Below are 15,567 nucleotides of genomic sequence, written 5' to 3'. Positions count from 1 at the left end.
AAGGATTTAGATTTCGGGAGACAAGAATGTAAAGTTCTTCCCAGTTTCTCATGTCTGGGCTAAATAATAATGATGAATAAATTATACATATTGTCACAACCATTTTCAAGCTGTGGTTGTTTATTGGCATGAAATACTTAAAAATAAGAAAACAATGCTGAGTTAATAGCTGTGGTGGAGATGAAATGGCTGAATTAAGCTTATAAACTCCAAGCAGGCATTGCAGATTGTACATTTACGTGTTAAGACTTGATGTTCTTGGTGTCTTTGTGTGCACTGCGCAGGGAACAGAGCACAAACAGTGGGAGGGGAGTTAAGTGAGGACACTGGTCTATGTGTTTTCTCCCTTCAGTATCTTGGAGAATGTGGACAATGCCTAAAAGCGTTCTGCTCATAAGGTACTTCAAACATGGAGTCGGGAAATCTGTCGTACATATATTTGATTTAAAACAAACGTGAAGTGATGAGTAGCAGAACCTGAATCAAGTCCTGATTATAAACCTGTTTATTGATGCAAAATTGACTAATAATGTAATAATGACCAATAACGTACAGCGGATTGTACAATTCTTTTTACAATTATGTAGTAAAGTGTCTTCAATATAGAAAGAAAATGGTAGAATTGAAGTATCAACAACAACAGCCTCTATCTACACCTTCACAACAGCACAGAAAGCGAGGGAAAGTAAGCAGACCACATGTTTGGTCCGCTCTCCTCCGAAAATGATGGAAGTGTATGTTTGCATGGACGTGGAGGCTGTTTTTTTTGTTTTGTTTTTTTTTGTTAGTTTTTTTTCTATTGCAATGGCATTTACTCGTATTGGTACTCGGCATCAGCAAGTAGTTAAAGGTTAGTATTTGTACTCATCCCTTAAAAAGTGATATTGGCGCATCCCTGTTATTTATGACAAGAAAACTGCACAAAAACATCCAAAAAAACTTTTACTTGATTTCCAAGATTTGCAGTCTTATCCAATGTTTTACACATTATTAGCTGCAGTTATTACATTTCCAATGAATTTTTCAATGCTGCTTCAACAATGTTACAACCTGCTAAAGATTTAATGAATTGTTAAATTATTGGCTAAATGTTATTTCAATATCGTTTGCTGCTATGTGTATTACCAACCTTTCTCGTGTGTTTCAGATTCCATAAATCCAGATTTAGGTGAACATGCAATGTGCAATTATATTGTTGAGTCTGATGATAATAATATAATTTGTGATGAATACAAACAATGCACTTTTATTTAAATAGCACCAAATACAATGTCAAGGCATTCTGTAATTGTGAAACATCCTTTTTTCAATAGGTTCCACCTTTCGAGGCATTTTCTAAAAGTTGTGTTTTCAGTGGCTGCAAGTATCGTCGCAGTAAATAGGCGCTCACAACTCAACGGAAATGTTCTGTTTTCACTTGCAGACATTGTGATGTAAACGGGGCCATAATCATATGACTGGTGTAATTCTCCAATAATCCAGGTGATATAAGGACAATTCAATGACAACAAGATGTCGCTTTTGACATAAATCCAATATTGAATTAAACATCTTCGAGAAGCAAAGAGGAAAAACGTCACCGAGAGTGTGAATAAATCAATAAATCTTCCTGTTTAAGAGAGTACTTGAAGATCACTTAAATTACTGTGATCATTTTTGATTGATGGACAGTCTAGACTCTTCGATACTCTCCGACACAACACCGAGCACAGTGACGGTCTCCAGAGTGAGAGGCGAGAAGAGCAGCGAGCACATCCCACAGCATCGAGGTCCTATTATTTCATTAAGTCACTGTTGTTCAGAGGCATGCTTTTGTTTTTTTCTTTTCATTTTATTTCGGCACATGTACAAAAAAGAAACAAAGAGAATGAATACAAATAAGACATTCATCCAAATGAGTAATCCAGAGCTCACTCGACACACTTACATGTAAATAGTTCAAAGTTCAACTTTCATCACACATTAAACATGATTTTCTTATTTTCAAATATGATCCTGATCAAAAATGCCTTTTGAAGTGATTCACACATTCACACACGTTCATCAGCGGTGGCCTTGAGGTAAGTGAAGTGAGCTACGATGGATTGAATCCAGATCAATAAACTCCCCAAAGGGGATGTAGAAAGTATGGCCGCCTTCTTCTTAATCGTCCACTTAAAGTGTGTGAACGACCCGACGTCGGTGGAGGTCAGTTTGATTAATCAAGCTTTGTTGGACTTTCCTTGATTCTGCGGGAACTCGTGCTCCAGGACGTTGTTGTTTTGGGAAAATGCATCGGGGTTTGTTTGCTTTTTTCCAGAAAAGTTTCCCGTTTATATTTTTGAAATGATGCCTGTTCACACGGAAATGGCAGAAACGCTGAAAATGCCAGACGAGGAGTTGGCGGAGGCAAACATTGTTATTGTCCATGTTGCTCATGCACAGCAGCATTGTGTCTGAAAAGTTGCCTTTCCCCCCGTTAACACCGAGACGGTATCTGAACATTTTTAAAAAGTTGCGTTTTCAGTGGCCCCCAGCACCGTCGTGTGAACACGACAAAGGTTTTCCCCATTTCACTTGAAAACGTCGTGTCAACGGATCCTCAAGCTCAAGCTGAACTACAGATGGGGACTGAAAGTGACAATGGGAAGGACTTTCCAACAGAAATGTCGAAACTGTCAAATGCATTTAGCCCAAAGTGTTTCCAACTGATACCTGGAAAATCTACAACGCGAAGTAACTCCCGGGACACCCTGTGCTGAATTTCCTGCCTGTCTGAATGTAAATTCTCGCGGCAAACACGTCCTTGTTGCCGAGGCGATCGTTAGTTCATCTTCCTGTGCGGAGGAGAGAGGCAGAGAACAGAACAGGTGAGAACGCTGTGAGCTGCTTCTCTGTCTAGTTAAGAATTTAAAGCATGTTGAAATCAAACACCCACACAAGCGAGCGTCCTCACACTGCCTCCCCACCCCCCTCCCCCCGTCTACGTCTGGAGCTACGTCACTGCCTGTGGGCCATGGAAGACACACCTACGCATGCTCTCACGCCAGCCTTTTTACTGTGTCTCACTCACTCACACACGCACACACACACACACACACACACACACAGACACACACTCCGTGCAGTCACATTTTATTGGCTTCCCACCTCCTTCCTCTTTCCTCTTCCTCTCTTTGAAGGCCTGCAGCTCTTCCTGCAGCCGCTCTTCTTCTGACATCTGTCCTTCCTTCCCTGTGTCTGTCTCCTACCTCCCACATTCGCACGCTGGGTGGCATATTATGGAGAGCATCTGACTGGACACATAGAGATCACCAACCCCCCCCTCCCCCCCCGCAAAAAAAAAACACCTCGGGAATTACTTCTATATTACATTTTTGCAGAAAGATGTAGTTATGTGAGGGCTTTACGAGCACTAAAAGCATCGCTTCAGGCCATTAGCCTGCCCACTGCATCACACACACACACACACACACACACACACACACACACACACACACACACACACACACACACACACACACACACACACACACGCACACAGATGTATCAGAGAGCACCATCACTCTGCAGCACAGTCTTAAAATAGCCTCCTCCCACACATTTTGTCGTCCACTGGCTTCAACGCATCATTTCCTGTCTCGGCGAGCACTGCTGTTCATTCTGCCAGACACACACACACACACACACACACACACACACACACACACACACACACACACACACACACACACACACACACACACACACACACACACACACACACACACACACACACACACACACCATCTTTACTCATTCATACTTGTTCTCTCCTCGGATGGAACGAAACATTTTTCGACAGTCACACAGCCAGCGAGTGCGATCAATGGGCTTGTGTGTTGACAGCCCGGTGTCATGTGATCACTGACAGTCACTTCTTTCCATGAGACAATTAAACTTAAGTGTAACTTCCTGTTCACACACACGCTCGCAGATTAAACTCACTCCGATATAGTTATTCTGGGCTGTAGGAGGATGATAAACTCAAATACTGCACAGCATACAAAAACAGTTTTTGCCTGAGTTGGCAATGACGATAATGATAATATGGGAGATTTAGATTCCGTTTACATGGCAATGGCGCTCAGAGCCACTGAAAACGAATGTCCGTGTCCTCTCCATTGTATGAAGCATATTGTTGTTTGCGTGCATGTGTGTGTGGTTTCATCACAAAAGCAACACACAGTGCCAACTTGTTTCAGTGTTTCTGCTTCTGTTTCCGTGTAAATGGGCATTGTTTTCAAAATGTTGCTGTGTCAACGCAAATCTTTTCTGCAACAAAAACGCAAAAAACTGCATTTCATGGGGTGAAACAATGTCATGTAAACGGGGCTATAATGTGGTTCTGTTCTTTTAATGGGCAGTCGTTCCGTATTTGTCAGGGACCCGTCACAGAGTAGACTTTTGGTAAGTTAAACTGCAAATTAACAAACATCTCCGGACAGTTTATTGGTCTGTTATTATTTCTTTATAAGTTCTGTTTCAAAGATTTGTGGTTTTATACCCGGATACTATATTTACGTGGCCAAATACCAACAGATAATTACTAATTGCTCACTAATTGAATAATAGTAATATTGGAATTGAGATGTAACAGCAGTAATTCTATGATGAAAGAGTTTTACCCAATAAGACAATCTCTAAAATCCGGCTCTGACCTGGGAACCTAATTTTCATAAGGATGTGTGTTTCCACCGTCTTTGTCTTCACTGTAGTGTTCAGAAATTAGACAGGGGGTCCACAGAGGAAACAGTTTGTGCTAATGAGTGGTGATTGTGGTACAGCTGCAGTATGTGGATGAGGTGTCATTTTACCTCTCCTCTCTTACTTTCCAACATGTCGGCTTCAAAAGCAGCACACTCTGTACATTGTGTTCAATCAATATACCAATAAGCTGACTTCCGCTCCACACATGTGATCGCCACAGCCAGCGTTGTCTAGTTTTCTCTTACAGCCAGCCTGTATCCACGCACATCTGCCCACAGCCACACCTGATTGGTCCCGGGGATCTATCTGCCTCCATAACGGGCGGAGTGGCGTCGGTCGATGAACGCATGCATCCTGTGACATTTCCTGCGCAGTTTCTTTTTTTAGCTCGAGGCTGCTGGAGCTCCACGTCACTGCGACTGTCTGGCCTCTGCACTCTGCATCTTAATCAGGCTGCTTCACGTGTGCGCCGAGCCAGGGAATCCATCACTGAGAGCGTCTCTCTTCATCACTGCGCCAGCCTGGATGGTGTTAGTCGGTTTTATCTGTAGCGAGAAAATATCATGCAGAATACTCTAGCGTCGGTATTGCATGGTAAATGGACCTTACTCTGTCGGTTTGTGTTTAAAGACACACACAAAAAGACTGTGTGAAATTACAGACAAGAAATAACTATAAAGGTGATACATGCTTCTATTTCTTAAAGTTTCCTGTAATATCACTCTACACCGATGCATCAATGTAAAGCAGTCAAACATATGGTGAGGAGACGGTAGATGGTAGGGATGGCAGTGTAGCAGAGCTGACGCAATACTGAGACGTGGGCCAATCGGTCAGTTATCTTGTTGATGAAGGAGCATTAACGTCAAAGCCGCACTGTGACGATGGATTGATAAAAAACATTTCAGTGTATTTTGACGGATCACTTACAAAAGTATATTGGAACTGCTCTTTTTTTTTCACCTTATATTTAATAGAAATACAAATTGTTTCAATATGATTGAATAGCTTAAACAAAGGGAAACCATTATGAATATAGCTGAAAATTCATAACTAAAGGTGACGATAGGACTGTTTTGTTGGTCTGACCGACTCCGGGTCAAACCGGGATAAACAAAGGACAAAGTTAGATTGCTATTCCAGGAGACTCTCAACTATAAAACTACCAAGTCCCAGGAGAATATGGACTGTGTGTCAAGACAAAAAACTTTGTTGTTATTGTCTATTTACTCGCATGGGCTGAAGAACTATTTACAACAGCTGTGGTGCACAGCTGCAGTAGCAGTAGCAATTCCAGTAGGAGTAGCAGGAGCAGCATTTTAAGAAAAATGGCACCTAAAGGCTACAAAAAGGTTTATTTTCACGTGAAAACGTCACGCAAGCACGGCCTGAAGACGGTAACTCACTACTGCCACCCGATGGACAAAAGTAGAATCAGCTCACAGCTCAGCTTACATTGTTCTATTATTCAGAAATGTTGATGAAGGGTTTACTTTTTTACAAGCCATAATTAGTGAAAAGGCTCTCACTGATAATAACTACCTAATGGTGCTTAGGTCATGTCCAGTGTAAGTACCCGCAGGGGAAAATGTGTTTTCAGAGATAGAAAATCCATTTGAATCAGTCTTTGTCACACAAAAACAGAAGAAGAAGAAAAATTACAGTTTCTCTCAAAGGAAGGTTTGTACATCTGGGTTCAATGAGGCTCTTCTCAGCACATTAAGCACATCAAGCACACCAGTCTGCAAATTGATGCGACACAATAACAACACTGAGAGCTGAAAACACGGTTTAGCTCAAGAGAGAGAGAGAGAGGACGACGCCACAATGAGCGCGTCTCTGAAAAGAGGATCGGAGTGCTTGATCAGCACACGTGGTCCATCTAAGGACACGTTGTATTCTTCCTTAAGAGGCTGTGGGAACATTGTGTACCGCCGCTGAATAGTGAGGAGCTCTGAGGCGAGCTGCCTCCAGATCGCGGCACAGAGACTCACTCCAACATGTCATCCATCTCAATCTGATGGACAGACCTGAGACCGAAGAACCTTGCTCCAGAGCAGAGAGGATGGCAGTTTTTTGTTTTTGCAATGAGGGCGAGGTGATGATTGATGGCTTTAGACTGTCTCCCGCCTGTGCTTGAAGAATCAGGATGACTCAAGGATGAAAAATGTGAACGACTAATTGGAGTTTTGATGAGTAATGAACAGAATCCTTTATTTTGTGCTTCCACTTGGCAATTACAAACAAAGCTGCAATTCCAAAAAGGGTGGTGTGTATTAATGTGAATGAAAAGATGGTTTACGATTTCACCTTTATCTAAAGTTGTCGAGACATGATCTCATTCGGGCCTCGATTACACAACGTTTTCAAGTGAAACTGCTAAATTTGTATTTGAGTTTCTAGGTGCTCAAACAAACAAAGCAACTTTTTGAAAACAGACCAGCTCAATCTCCATAAAATCAGGGGAAATACAGCTTTTTGAAAATACTGTGTCTCCTTCTCTATGGAAACAAGGGAAAATGCAACTTTTCGAAAATGCTCCAATTCCATCTCCGTGGGAACTGAGGAAAACACAAATTTTTGAAAACGCTCCATCTGTGTCTCTATGAAAACAGGAAAATGCAACTTTTCTGAAATGCTGCTACTGCACATGCGCACCATGGCTGTAGTAAATAGTTCTTCTGAACAAAAACAACGATGGTGATTTCCAGAGTGTCATGACTTCCCGTCCATATTCTCCTGGGACTTGATAGTCATATAGCCGACAGTCACCTGGAATTATAATCCAACTTGGTCGTCTGTTCGTACAAATGTCGCTGTACTACGCCATTGTTAATGTTTATTGTTCTCTACTTGCATGTGCGCAGTTTCATCTCGAAAACAAACAACTGCACCCACTAGTGGCCTGGCATGAAAACATTGTTTTCTGCTGTTTCCATGTAAACGCGAAGATTTTCTGACACGAAAACACAAAAGCGATGCATTTTCACTTGAAACGATGTCGTGTAAACAGGGTTTTAATACAAAGACATATATCAGAGAGTCTCTTTGACCTGGTCAATCAGCTTTCCATCGGGGTAATCATATCGGACAGTTTCCAATCCTGTTAGAGTTGATTCCAGGTTGGATAAGAGAAATCAGTTTTTGTCTGTACAGACTGAAGGAACACAGACTGATGACGTCCTGGTAACATAGGTTGTGACCTGTATGTCTGAGCAACAAGCTGGAGGATAAATATAGAGGCAGTATGCCAACAATGAATTTATGAATACAGTTGGAGAACGTGAACATAAACAACAAATCATGGGTGGAAAGGAAGACATCCCTGTAGTCCATGAAAAATGTCAGCCACAAATGTCATATCTTGAGTTTTGAGGCAGATAAAATCTCTAAAATTCAGGAAATTCAGGCTTAAAAAGTAATTTATGCTCTAATGTATGTATGTATTTTTTTTTTTTTATTATTATTCATTGTCACATAAGAGGCAGCTAAATATAAGAAATTGTTCCTTCTGGCTGTTCCCTTCCAATCATGGAGGTGTTGAATGAATTGAATTGAATGAATGAATGATTGCAATGAGTGGCTTGTTATCAGGCTTTCTTCTGAACTTGCTGATGGCCTCATCCTGACATTCAGGTGTGTTATAGAAGTTAGACATGGAAAGCATGCAGAGGCCCTCCAAGGACCCGGGTTTGACACCCACGCCCTACGGCTATGTTGGCAACCTGCTCGCATTTTAATATTTCCCCTGCCTTGAATTTACTGAGATATGTTGCAATTAAATTCAAAATGAGGTGCTACTTTTTTTATTTAATGTATTTTTTTATTGTGTTTTTCAATTTCTCCAGAAGTTCTATTGTTCTAGTTTTGACTTGTACTTGACACAGAGTGAGTCAAGTAAACAACACCACATTCACACAAGCTGAATAACTACTATAAGGAGCCAAACATGGGAGGAATAAAGGGGATGAAAGCCCCCCCACATGAGGCCTGACCCAGATCCGCATGTTGGTTTTTTTTTATGTTAAGCCTGTGATGTAGTTTGCAGATCAGGGTCAACACAATAAAACTCTGCTCTGTGGGTTTACGTGACCAATCGAGAGCCGTGTGTTGGATTTAACACGGGCAGTGTGATAATGCAGCTGCTGAGCCTCTGTATGTGAAAACAACATTAGAGGACATCTAGCCACTGAAATCATTTTAGATCTGCACTTGGATACACAGAAATCTCAGTAAACCAAGAAAATGAGGGAACGAATCTGGAAAGTGTGGAAATGGTGTTGGAAACAAAGTTATTTTCTCAAATCTTTATGATTTCTGTGAATTTCTCTCCAGTTTCACTCAACAATCCAAATACATGACGACTTTGTAGATCATTGCGCCTCTAATTTTTGCGAAATTGTGCATCACTTTGGTTCAACGCTTTTCAAAAGACTTTATTCGGCAGATGAAGGACTTCTTTGACACGTTAAAGCTATAGTGTCAAATGTAAGGCCCCTGGGCCAGAACCGACCCACAAGAGGCTCCAATCCAGCCGCCAAACCACCATCTTTCTTTTGTCTTCTCTACCAACCGTGCAGCGGTCTTCTCCCAATCGGAAGGTTGCAGGTTTGATTCCCCACCACCCCCCCCATGTATACATGTCAAAGACGGTCCTTGAGCAAGACACTGAACCCCAATCTGCTCCCAATGGATAGAGTGAGTACCTTGAATGGCGGCCGCCTCTATTGGTGCGTGAATGTGTGTGTGAATGGCTGAATGTGATTAGCAGTGGAAAAGCCCTATAAGTGAAGTGACATACATTTACCATTTATTTTATTAATGATAATAATAATAATAATGTTTTTTAGTTGAGTAAAGTACTGATGTAAATTATGGAATAAATTAAAGAAAAGTTAGTCTTAACGAAAAGTATAACTTTACCATATGTACTTTCATTCTAAGTCAGGTTAGTTATAACTCAGAAAGAAATAAAAACAAAAAAGTCATTGGTTGATGGGAGTATTTTTTTCCCTTCAGATGTCAGATCAACATACTTACATTACGACGTGGTGTGTCAACAGAGCTCTGTGACGACTGAACAAACTCCACCTGCTGATAAGACCAAGTGGCACCACTGGAAAAGTCCGAGTAAAGGTGAACTTTGACCCTCCGCTTTCCAGTAAAAGCTTCACAGTGATACTGTCAAAGGAAACGCTTCTTTTTTTTTTGGGGCGGGGGGCGTTATTTTCAGCTTGTGGTGCTGTAGTGTTAGTTATTTTAGTACGCAGTTCTGTGAATGTCCTTCAATGTGTGAGCCTCCACACAGGTAAGCACAACACGTAGTAGAAGTCTCAGAGACCTGTTGGACTTCCTGGAAGGCTTTTTGTAGGTTGTGACATCAGTTTGACTCGTGAAGTCATCACTTGGTGCTTGTTAAGAATTCCCCTCCTGTTTTTCCAGTTCTCGCTCTCTCTCTCTCTCCCGCGCGCGCACGCACACACACACACACACACACACACTCAAACACACACACACACACTGCCTGGTTCAGTGAACAGGAAACATTTGACTGTGTTTTGTTTTAACATGAGTGACACTTGCTGGAGCTTTGCCCTTGTAAAGTGCTTACTTGCCTTTGCGTGCTGTGTTTGAGGAGTCTGTCCAGTCTTTTGAGGATCATTTCACAACGTTTTGGGGGATTAAGAAGGTTTTGAGGCTGAAGTTACTGTTGGGTTATGGTGCATTTTAATCATGGTTTTTCAGTTTTATTTGTTATAAACTTGATTTTTAACTAGTATGGTGTGTGTGTGTTTTTTAAAGACGCAAAGAGGGCTCAGGATTTGACATAAGTTGATCAAATTTATTTTGCCACATTTTGTAGAGGATGCAAAACATAGAGCTTTACTCAAAATAATAAATACTAATCCTTCTCGTACATTCACACTCAAACATACAAGCACACTCAGATGAAACTTGTGATCCTCTGTGAAATGCTTTTGCCTCAAATAAATAAATAAAATATAAAGAAAACCACTATCTTAATTGTGTGTGTTTTGGGAAATTCCTGAAGTAGTAAAGATATGAGAGGATAAAAACCAGACAAGAGACGTTTAAAAGAGGAAATAAAACCTTAATAAAACCTCTGAGTTCACGGATAAAACAGAAATGAGATTTAAATGTTGTAGTAATACATCGATATTGTTAGAAAAAAGTCTAAACTGTTTGAAATGTCTCAACAGATTCATTGATGAAGAGAATCAACATTAAAAGAATGTTGCAGAATGTAATCTCACTACTTGTAGTTGGAACTGGGAATTACAAGGTAAACAGGTCATTGAACATTATCCACTTCTCTTTTTCCTTCACTCCTCGCACACTCCGATATGCTCATGAGCTCACGTTTGGTTTCTCCATCTGTGATTTCGATTTTTAACAGGTTCAAATAACTACTTTTCTACAGATAAATAAATATTGATGAAGTTTATGATGCACTTTTCTCCCCCCCCCCCCAAAAAAGACTCCCTCTAAAGTGTGTGTAAATGTTAGTTATTGTCAGGGATATTGGATACTATTACGATTAAGACTGATAAGGAAGTTTTTGTGTCAGAGTCACACAAAAAAAACATGAGAACTCCAATCAGATCTTCTCTTACTGTGAGGCAGGAGTGCTGACCACTGGACCACCGTGTCGTCCCGCTGCTACCTCCACGTGTCGTTTAATCCAAACCTCTCTGAAGAGCTCAGGCACAATTGTTATTCATATCATCACCATCATTACCTTTTTAATTGTAACATTTAATGAGTTGTTTTAATGATTTCCAACTGTATCTAATTAAGTGACCCCGCTTACATAAACATAGACATTCTAGTTCTAGTCCAGTTTTGTAAAAAGCTGCTGATTGTATATTGCAGTTCAAATCAAAGTGCTCTCAGTGTGTTGTGTTTCTTTCGTTAGTACTTCTCCTTCCTGCGCTGCTTTAACAAAACGGGGAAACGAGAAGTGAGTAGGAGGTTTTACTATGGTGATGATAGTGATGATGATGATGATGATGATGATGATGATGATGATGATGATGATGATGATGATGATAACCAGATCGACCTGATCTCCGTCCTTGTGTGTTTTTGGATTCCCGGCAGCTGGCAGGAAGCAGGGTGATGAAGGAGCCCTCCGGCTGTAAACTTACCTGCTGTTATTCAGTTCGCAGCAGCAGCAGCATTTGGCCTCCAGCTGTTCTTGCTGCCAGGTTGTGTAACTCTTTCTAATTTCCCCCCTTTGCTAAAAAAAAACAAGTAGGAGATTCAGAATTCTGTCATAATCCACCGGAAGAGGTACAACCAGGGGAGGTTGGCTTTAAGTGTGTGTGTGTGTGTGTGTGTGTGTGTGTGTGTGTGTGTGTGTGTGTGTGTGTGTGTGTGTGTGTGTGTGTGTGTGTGTGTGTGTGTGTGTGTGTGTGTGTGTGTGTGTGTGTGTGTGTGTGTGTTGTTCTTAACAGTAAGCATGAGATTAAAGGTGGGCAGGCCAGACTGGCGTGAGCCTGTACCACGCTCCTCCGAAAGGATTGACCCAGTGAACTGTGGCCTACTGTGGAACGACACACCCTTTAATTAATATGTTAGCACCCAATCCCTGAAAAAAACTTCATAATCTGAGACAAAAAGTTCAAAAGCAGCCAGTTACAATTCAAAAATCTTTATTACAAATGTTCACAACACTGATCAAATCAGATTCTTTTTCTTTTCGAAAGAAAAAAAATAAGCAGCTTAGAATGTGAGGTAATGTTTCACAGATTTGACATGAAAAACACACGTTTTACTTTTAAATTAACAGGCTTCCAACATATTGTGGACTTTCCTTTTTTTTCTTTCTTTCAAAGCACCATGTGAATGCAGTATGTAGGACAGTGGTATCGACTGATTAAAGTCCACAGCAGCACATGGAAACGTGTGCCCTCTTTCAGTGTTCAAGTCCTGGTTTGAAGGCAGGAAGTTCCCTGAAGTCCAACTTCTCTCTTTCTCTCTCTGTATGTGAGTGCGTTTCTTTGTGGTCAGCCACTTCACTTCTTCCCCGACTGATTCATATGTGTCTGCTGATTCACCTGGTACACACACTTTGAATCAGCACCAGTCACTTGTCCGGACTCAACTTGAAGATGAATCACTGAGTGAAAAACAGCCCGACACAACCAGTTTCGTTCTTCAGTCTTTTCCAGTCCAGTCTCTCCTTCTGATCTGCTTTCCTTTTATTCCTCTCGTTGATCTCCGTTGGGGGGCTGTTCCAAACCCCCGGCGGGCGCACTTGAGATTGACCGGAGAACTCGCAGGGTGGCCCCGGTAATCCCTCCTGTCCCGGGACTTGCTGATGTAGGTCAGCTCCCTGCTGCGCAGAAGGGATCAAACGGCCCTTATAGGCTCACGAGGAGTTGGGTATCACTCCAAAGTTCAATTGGAGGCTATTTTCTTCCTCCATCTGTTCAGAAAGCAGGTATAACCCGATTTAGAGTCAGAGTGGCCAAAGAGTCCGCGACCCCGACGCGACAGCTGGCCGGCGGGGCCGCATACCTCTCCTCACCGGGCTCCAGCCTCGCCCTCTTGCTGGGGAGGAAGTCGGGCGCAGCCGACGCCTTGCCCCGGCGCTTCCTGGACTGCCTGGACGGGCTCAGGTTCTCTTTGTCCTCCGTGATGTCGCTCTCACAGCCGTCCTCCGGCTCCTCCGGGGCTGTCTCGGCCGGTCGGGGCTCCGGCTGCGGCTCGGGCAGCCGTTTCTGCTCCCCGGTGTCCATCTGCTCCTCTGTAGCGGGCTGCGCGTCGTCCGGCGCGTCGCTCTCCTGGGAGGAGTGATAGATGTCCCGGGCGGACCTCATGACCAGGGAGAGCAGGAGGCTCCGGTGAAGCCTCAGTCCCCCTCTCTGAGTCCGTGATGCGTACAGTTTGCTTATCGACACGGCCAGGATCCGCCTGGCTTCCACGTTCACCTCCATGGCTGTTGAGGCATTCATTGTTTCTGATGCGTAATTACGCACGGTTGTTTTAGGCACTTTCACCAAAGTCGACAAGTTTAGTTGTTGTTGTTGTTGTTGTTCCTCTTGCCGTGAGTTTTACTTCTTAGTTTTTTTCTTTAGTCTCTCTGTGTCAGTTCAGCTAATCTCCAACTGTTGTACTCGGAGAAATGAGCGCGTGTGAGGAGCAGGGTGGCGTTTTATTTGCTCTCTGACGTAATGTGGACTTCATTCCTCAGTATGTGACAAACAGGCGCCACCCACACCTGCGCGCACACACACTCACACACATACACACCCACACACACACACCATCTGTTCCGTCTACCGTTTTTCCTCATACTTAAACCGTTCTATTATTTAGATCCTGGTGCTTATTTAGTCCTGGTGCTCGTCTTTTTCTCGTTTTGAAGTCTAATTTGGCACATCCGATTAACCATTTGCACATTTATCACATATCTTCCCAATTTACAGATGCAAAGAAATTAAAAAAGGCATAAAAATAATTCTTATTTATCAAGAAAAAGAAAAGTCTGCTGTTTTGTGTGTACAAATTGCCTGCACACGAAGTTAAATCAAGCGAAATAGGCGGTTATTATCTAAAGCACATTGTGTTCCAGGAGAGAGGGAGGGAGAGAGAACGAGGGACTGCAGTTTCCTGAATGGACTACAGCAATACAAGGATTCAGGAATATGTCACAACATATGAACTACTGTATTAATAGAAATGCAATCTATTTACATCGTAATTTAAATTTTTTTACACTTCTATTACCTTTGCCTGGCCATTCTTTATTATCACATTATGTCGCAAAAAAAACACTTCCTTTGTATTTTAATGCTTGAAAACAGCAGTCTCCCCAAGATTATATTACATTATTAGATTAGATTGGAGGCTCATACACAGCATGAGAAAATGTTTAAATTTATTGTGTTTTTTCTTTTTTAGTTTTTTAAAACACATTAAATTTAAACATTTTCTTCTGCTGTGCATCCTCCAAACTAATCTAATAAAGTAAAAATTATAATGTTTTCTTTTTTGGTTTTTTAAGAGTCCAGCAGCTGATGGAAGTCAGTGTTTACATTCTGATATAAGAATTTGCGTGGGAGAGCAACACGAGCGTCTCTTGCTTCCCGGGAGTTTCTGCACACACACACACACACACACACACACACACACACACACACACACACACACACACACACACACACACACACACACACACACACACACGGTATACGTCATTCACTCACACGCCTCCATAAAAGGCTCATCCGGTAGTAAATCCCCGTGGGGACGCGCACACGGTGGAAAAGCCATGACGCGAACGCGCAAACCGCAAAACCCCTCCCATTTTCTCGCGCGCCCTCTCCGCTCGTCCCCGCGGGCCCAGCGGCGGTGACGTCAGTCGCAGTCCATATATGGAGTTGTCACCGGTGTCAGTGAGGTTACCAGGCAGCAGCACGGCGCGGGTCAACGACAGCGTGCTGCGTTCATGTCCCACTGGGAATGTAGGTTTTTTTTCTTAATGGAGAAAAACAGTCGCTCACATGCTGCAGAAAGCAAAGGAAACATGGTGTATTTAACCAATGCATGTAGCTTTTATGTTTGTTTATCTTTTTTTTTTTTATAGAGATACTTAATAAGAGGTTTTTCTTTTCTTTTTTTGGGGGGCGGGGGGGGGGGGGGGGGACGACGACGACTTTTTTTTCTCTGCAATCTTTATGGCCCACAGAGGCATTTTTGCCAAATTATTTTGCCACAATACATGTTTAAACTTTCAAAAACAAGAAAACAACACTTATAATCTTATAGGTACTTTATGACTGCACTTTTTAGCTTAGCAATGTAGGTTTT

General features: G+C 42.2%; 1 protein-coding gene across 1 annotated transcript; it reads right to left on the bottom strand.

The window, feature by feature from the left end:
* Positions 1-12,395: 12,395 nt before the first annotated feature.
* Positions 12,396-13,879, bottom strand: ier2b (immediate early response 2b). Its single transcript, XM_080464841.1, has one exon. The coding sequence runs from the start codon at positions 13,707-13,709 to the stop codon at positions 13,185-13,187; it is 525 nt and encodes a 174-aa protein (XP_080320967.1). The 5' UTR covers positions 13,710-13,879; the 3' UTR covers positions 12,396-13,184.
* Positions 13,880-15,567: the final 1,688 nt, after the last annotated feature.

This window comes from Lipophrys pholis, assembly GCF_963383615.2.
Source record: "Lipophrys pholis genome assembly, chromosome: 5".
Taxonomy (NCBI): domain Eukaryota; kingdom Metazoa; phylum Chordata; class Actinopteri; order Blenniiformes; family Blenniidae; genus Lipophrys; species Lipophrys pholis.
Note: the sequence above shows the minus strand (reverse complement) of the source record. Positions and strands in the feature narration are given on the sequence as shown.

What these genes read in the sequence shown, in the direction of transcription:
- ier2b (XM_080464841.1), bottom strand. Translation starts at nt 13,709, where the DNA reads ATGAATGCCTCAACAGCCATGGAGGTGAACGTGGAAGCCAGGCGGATC.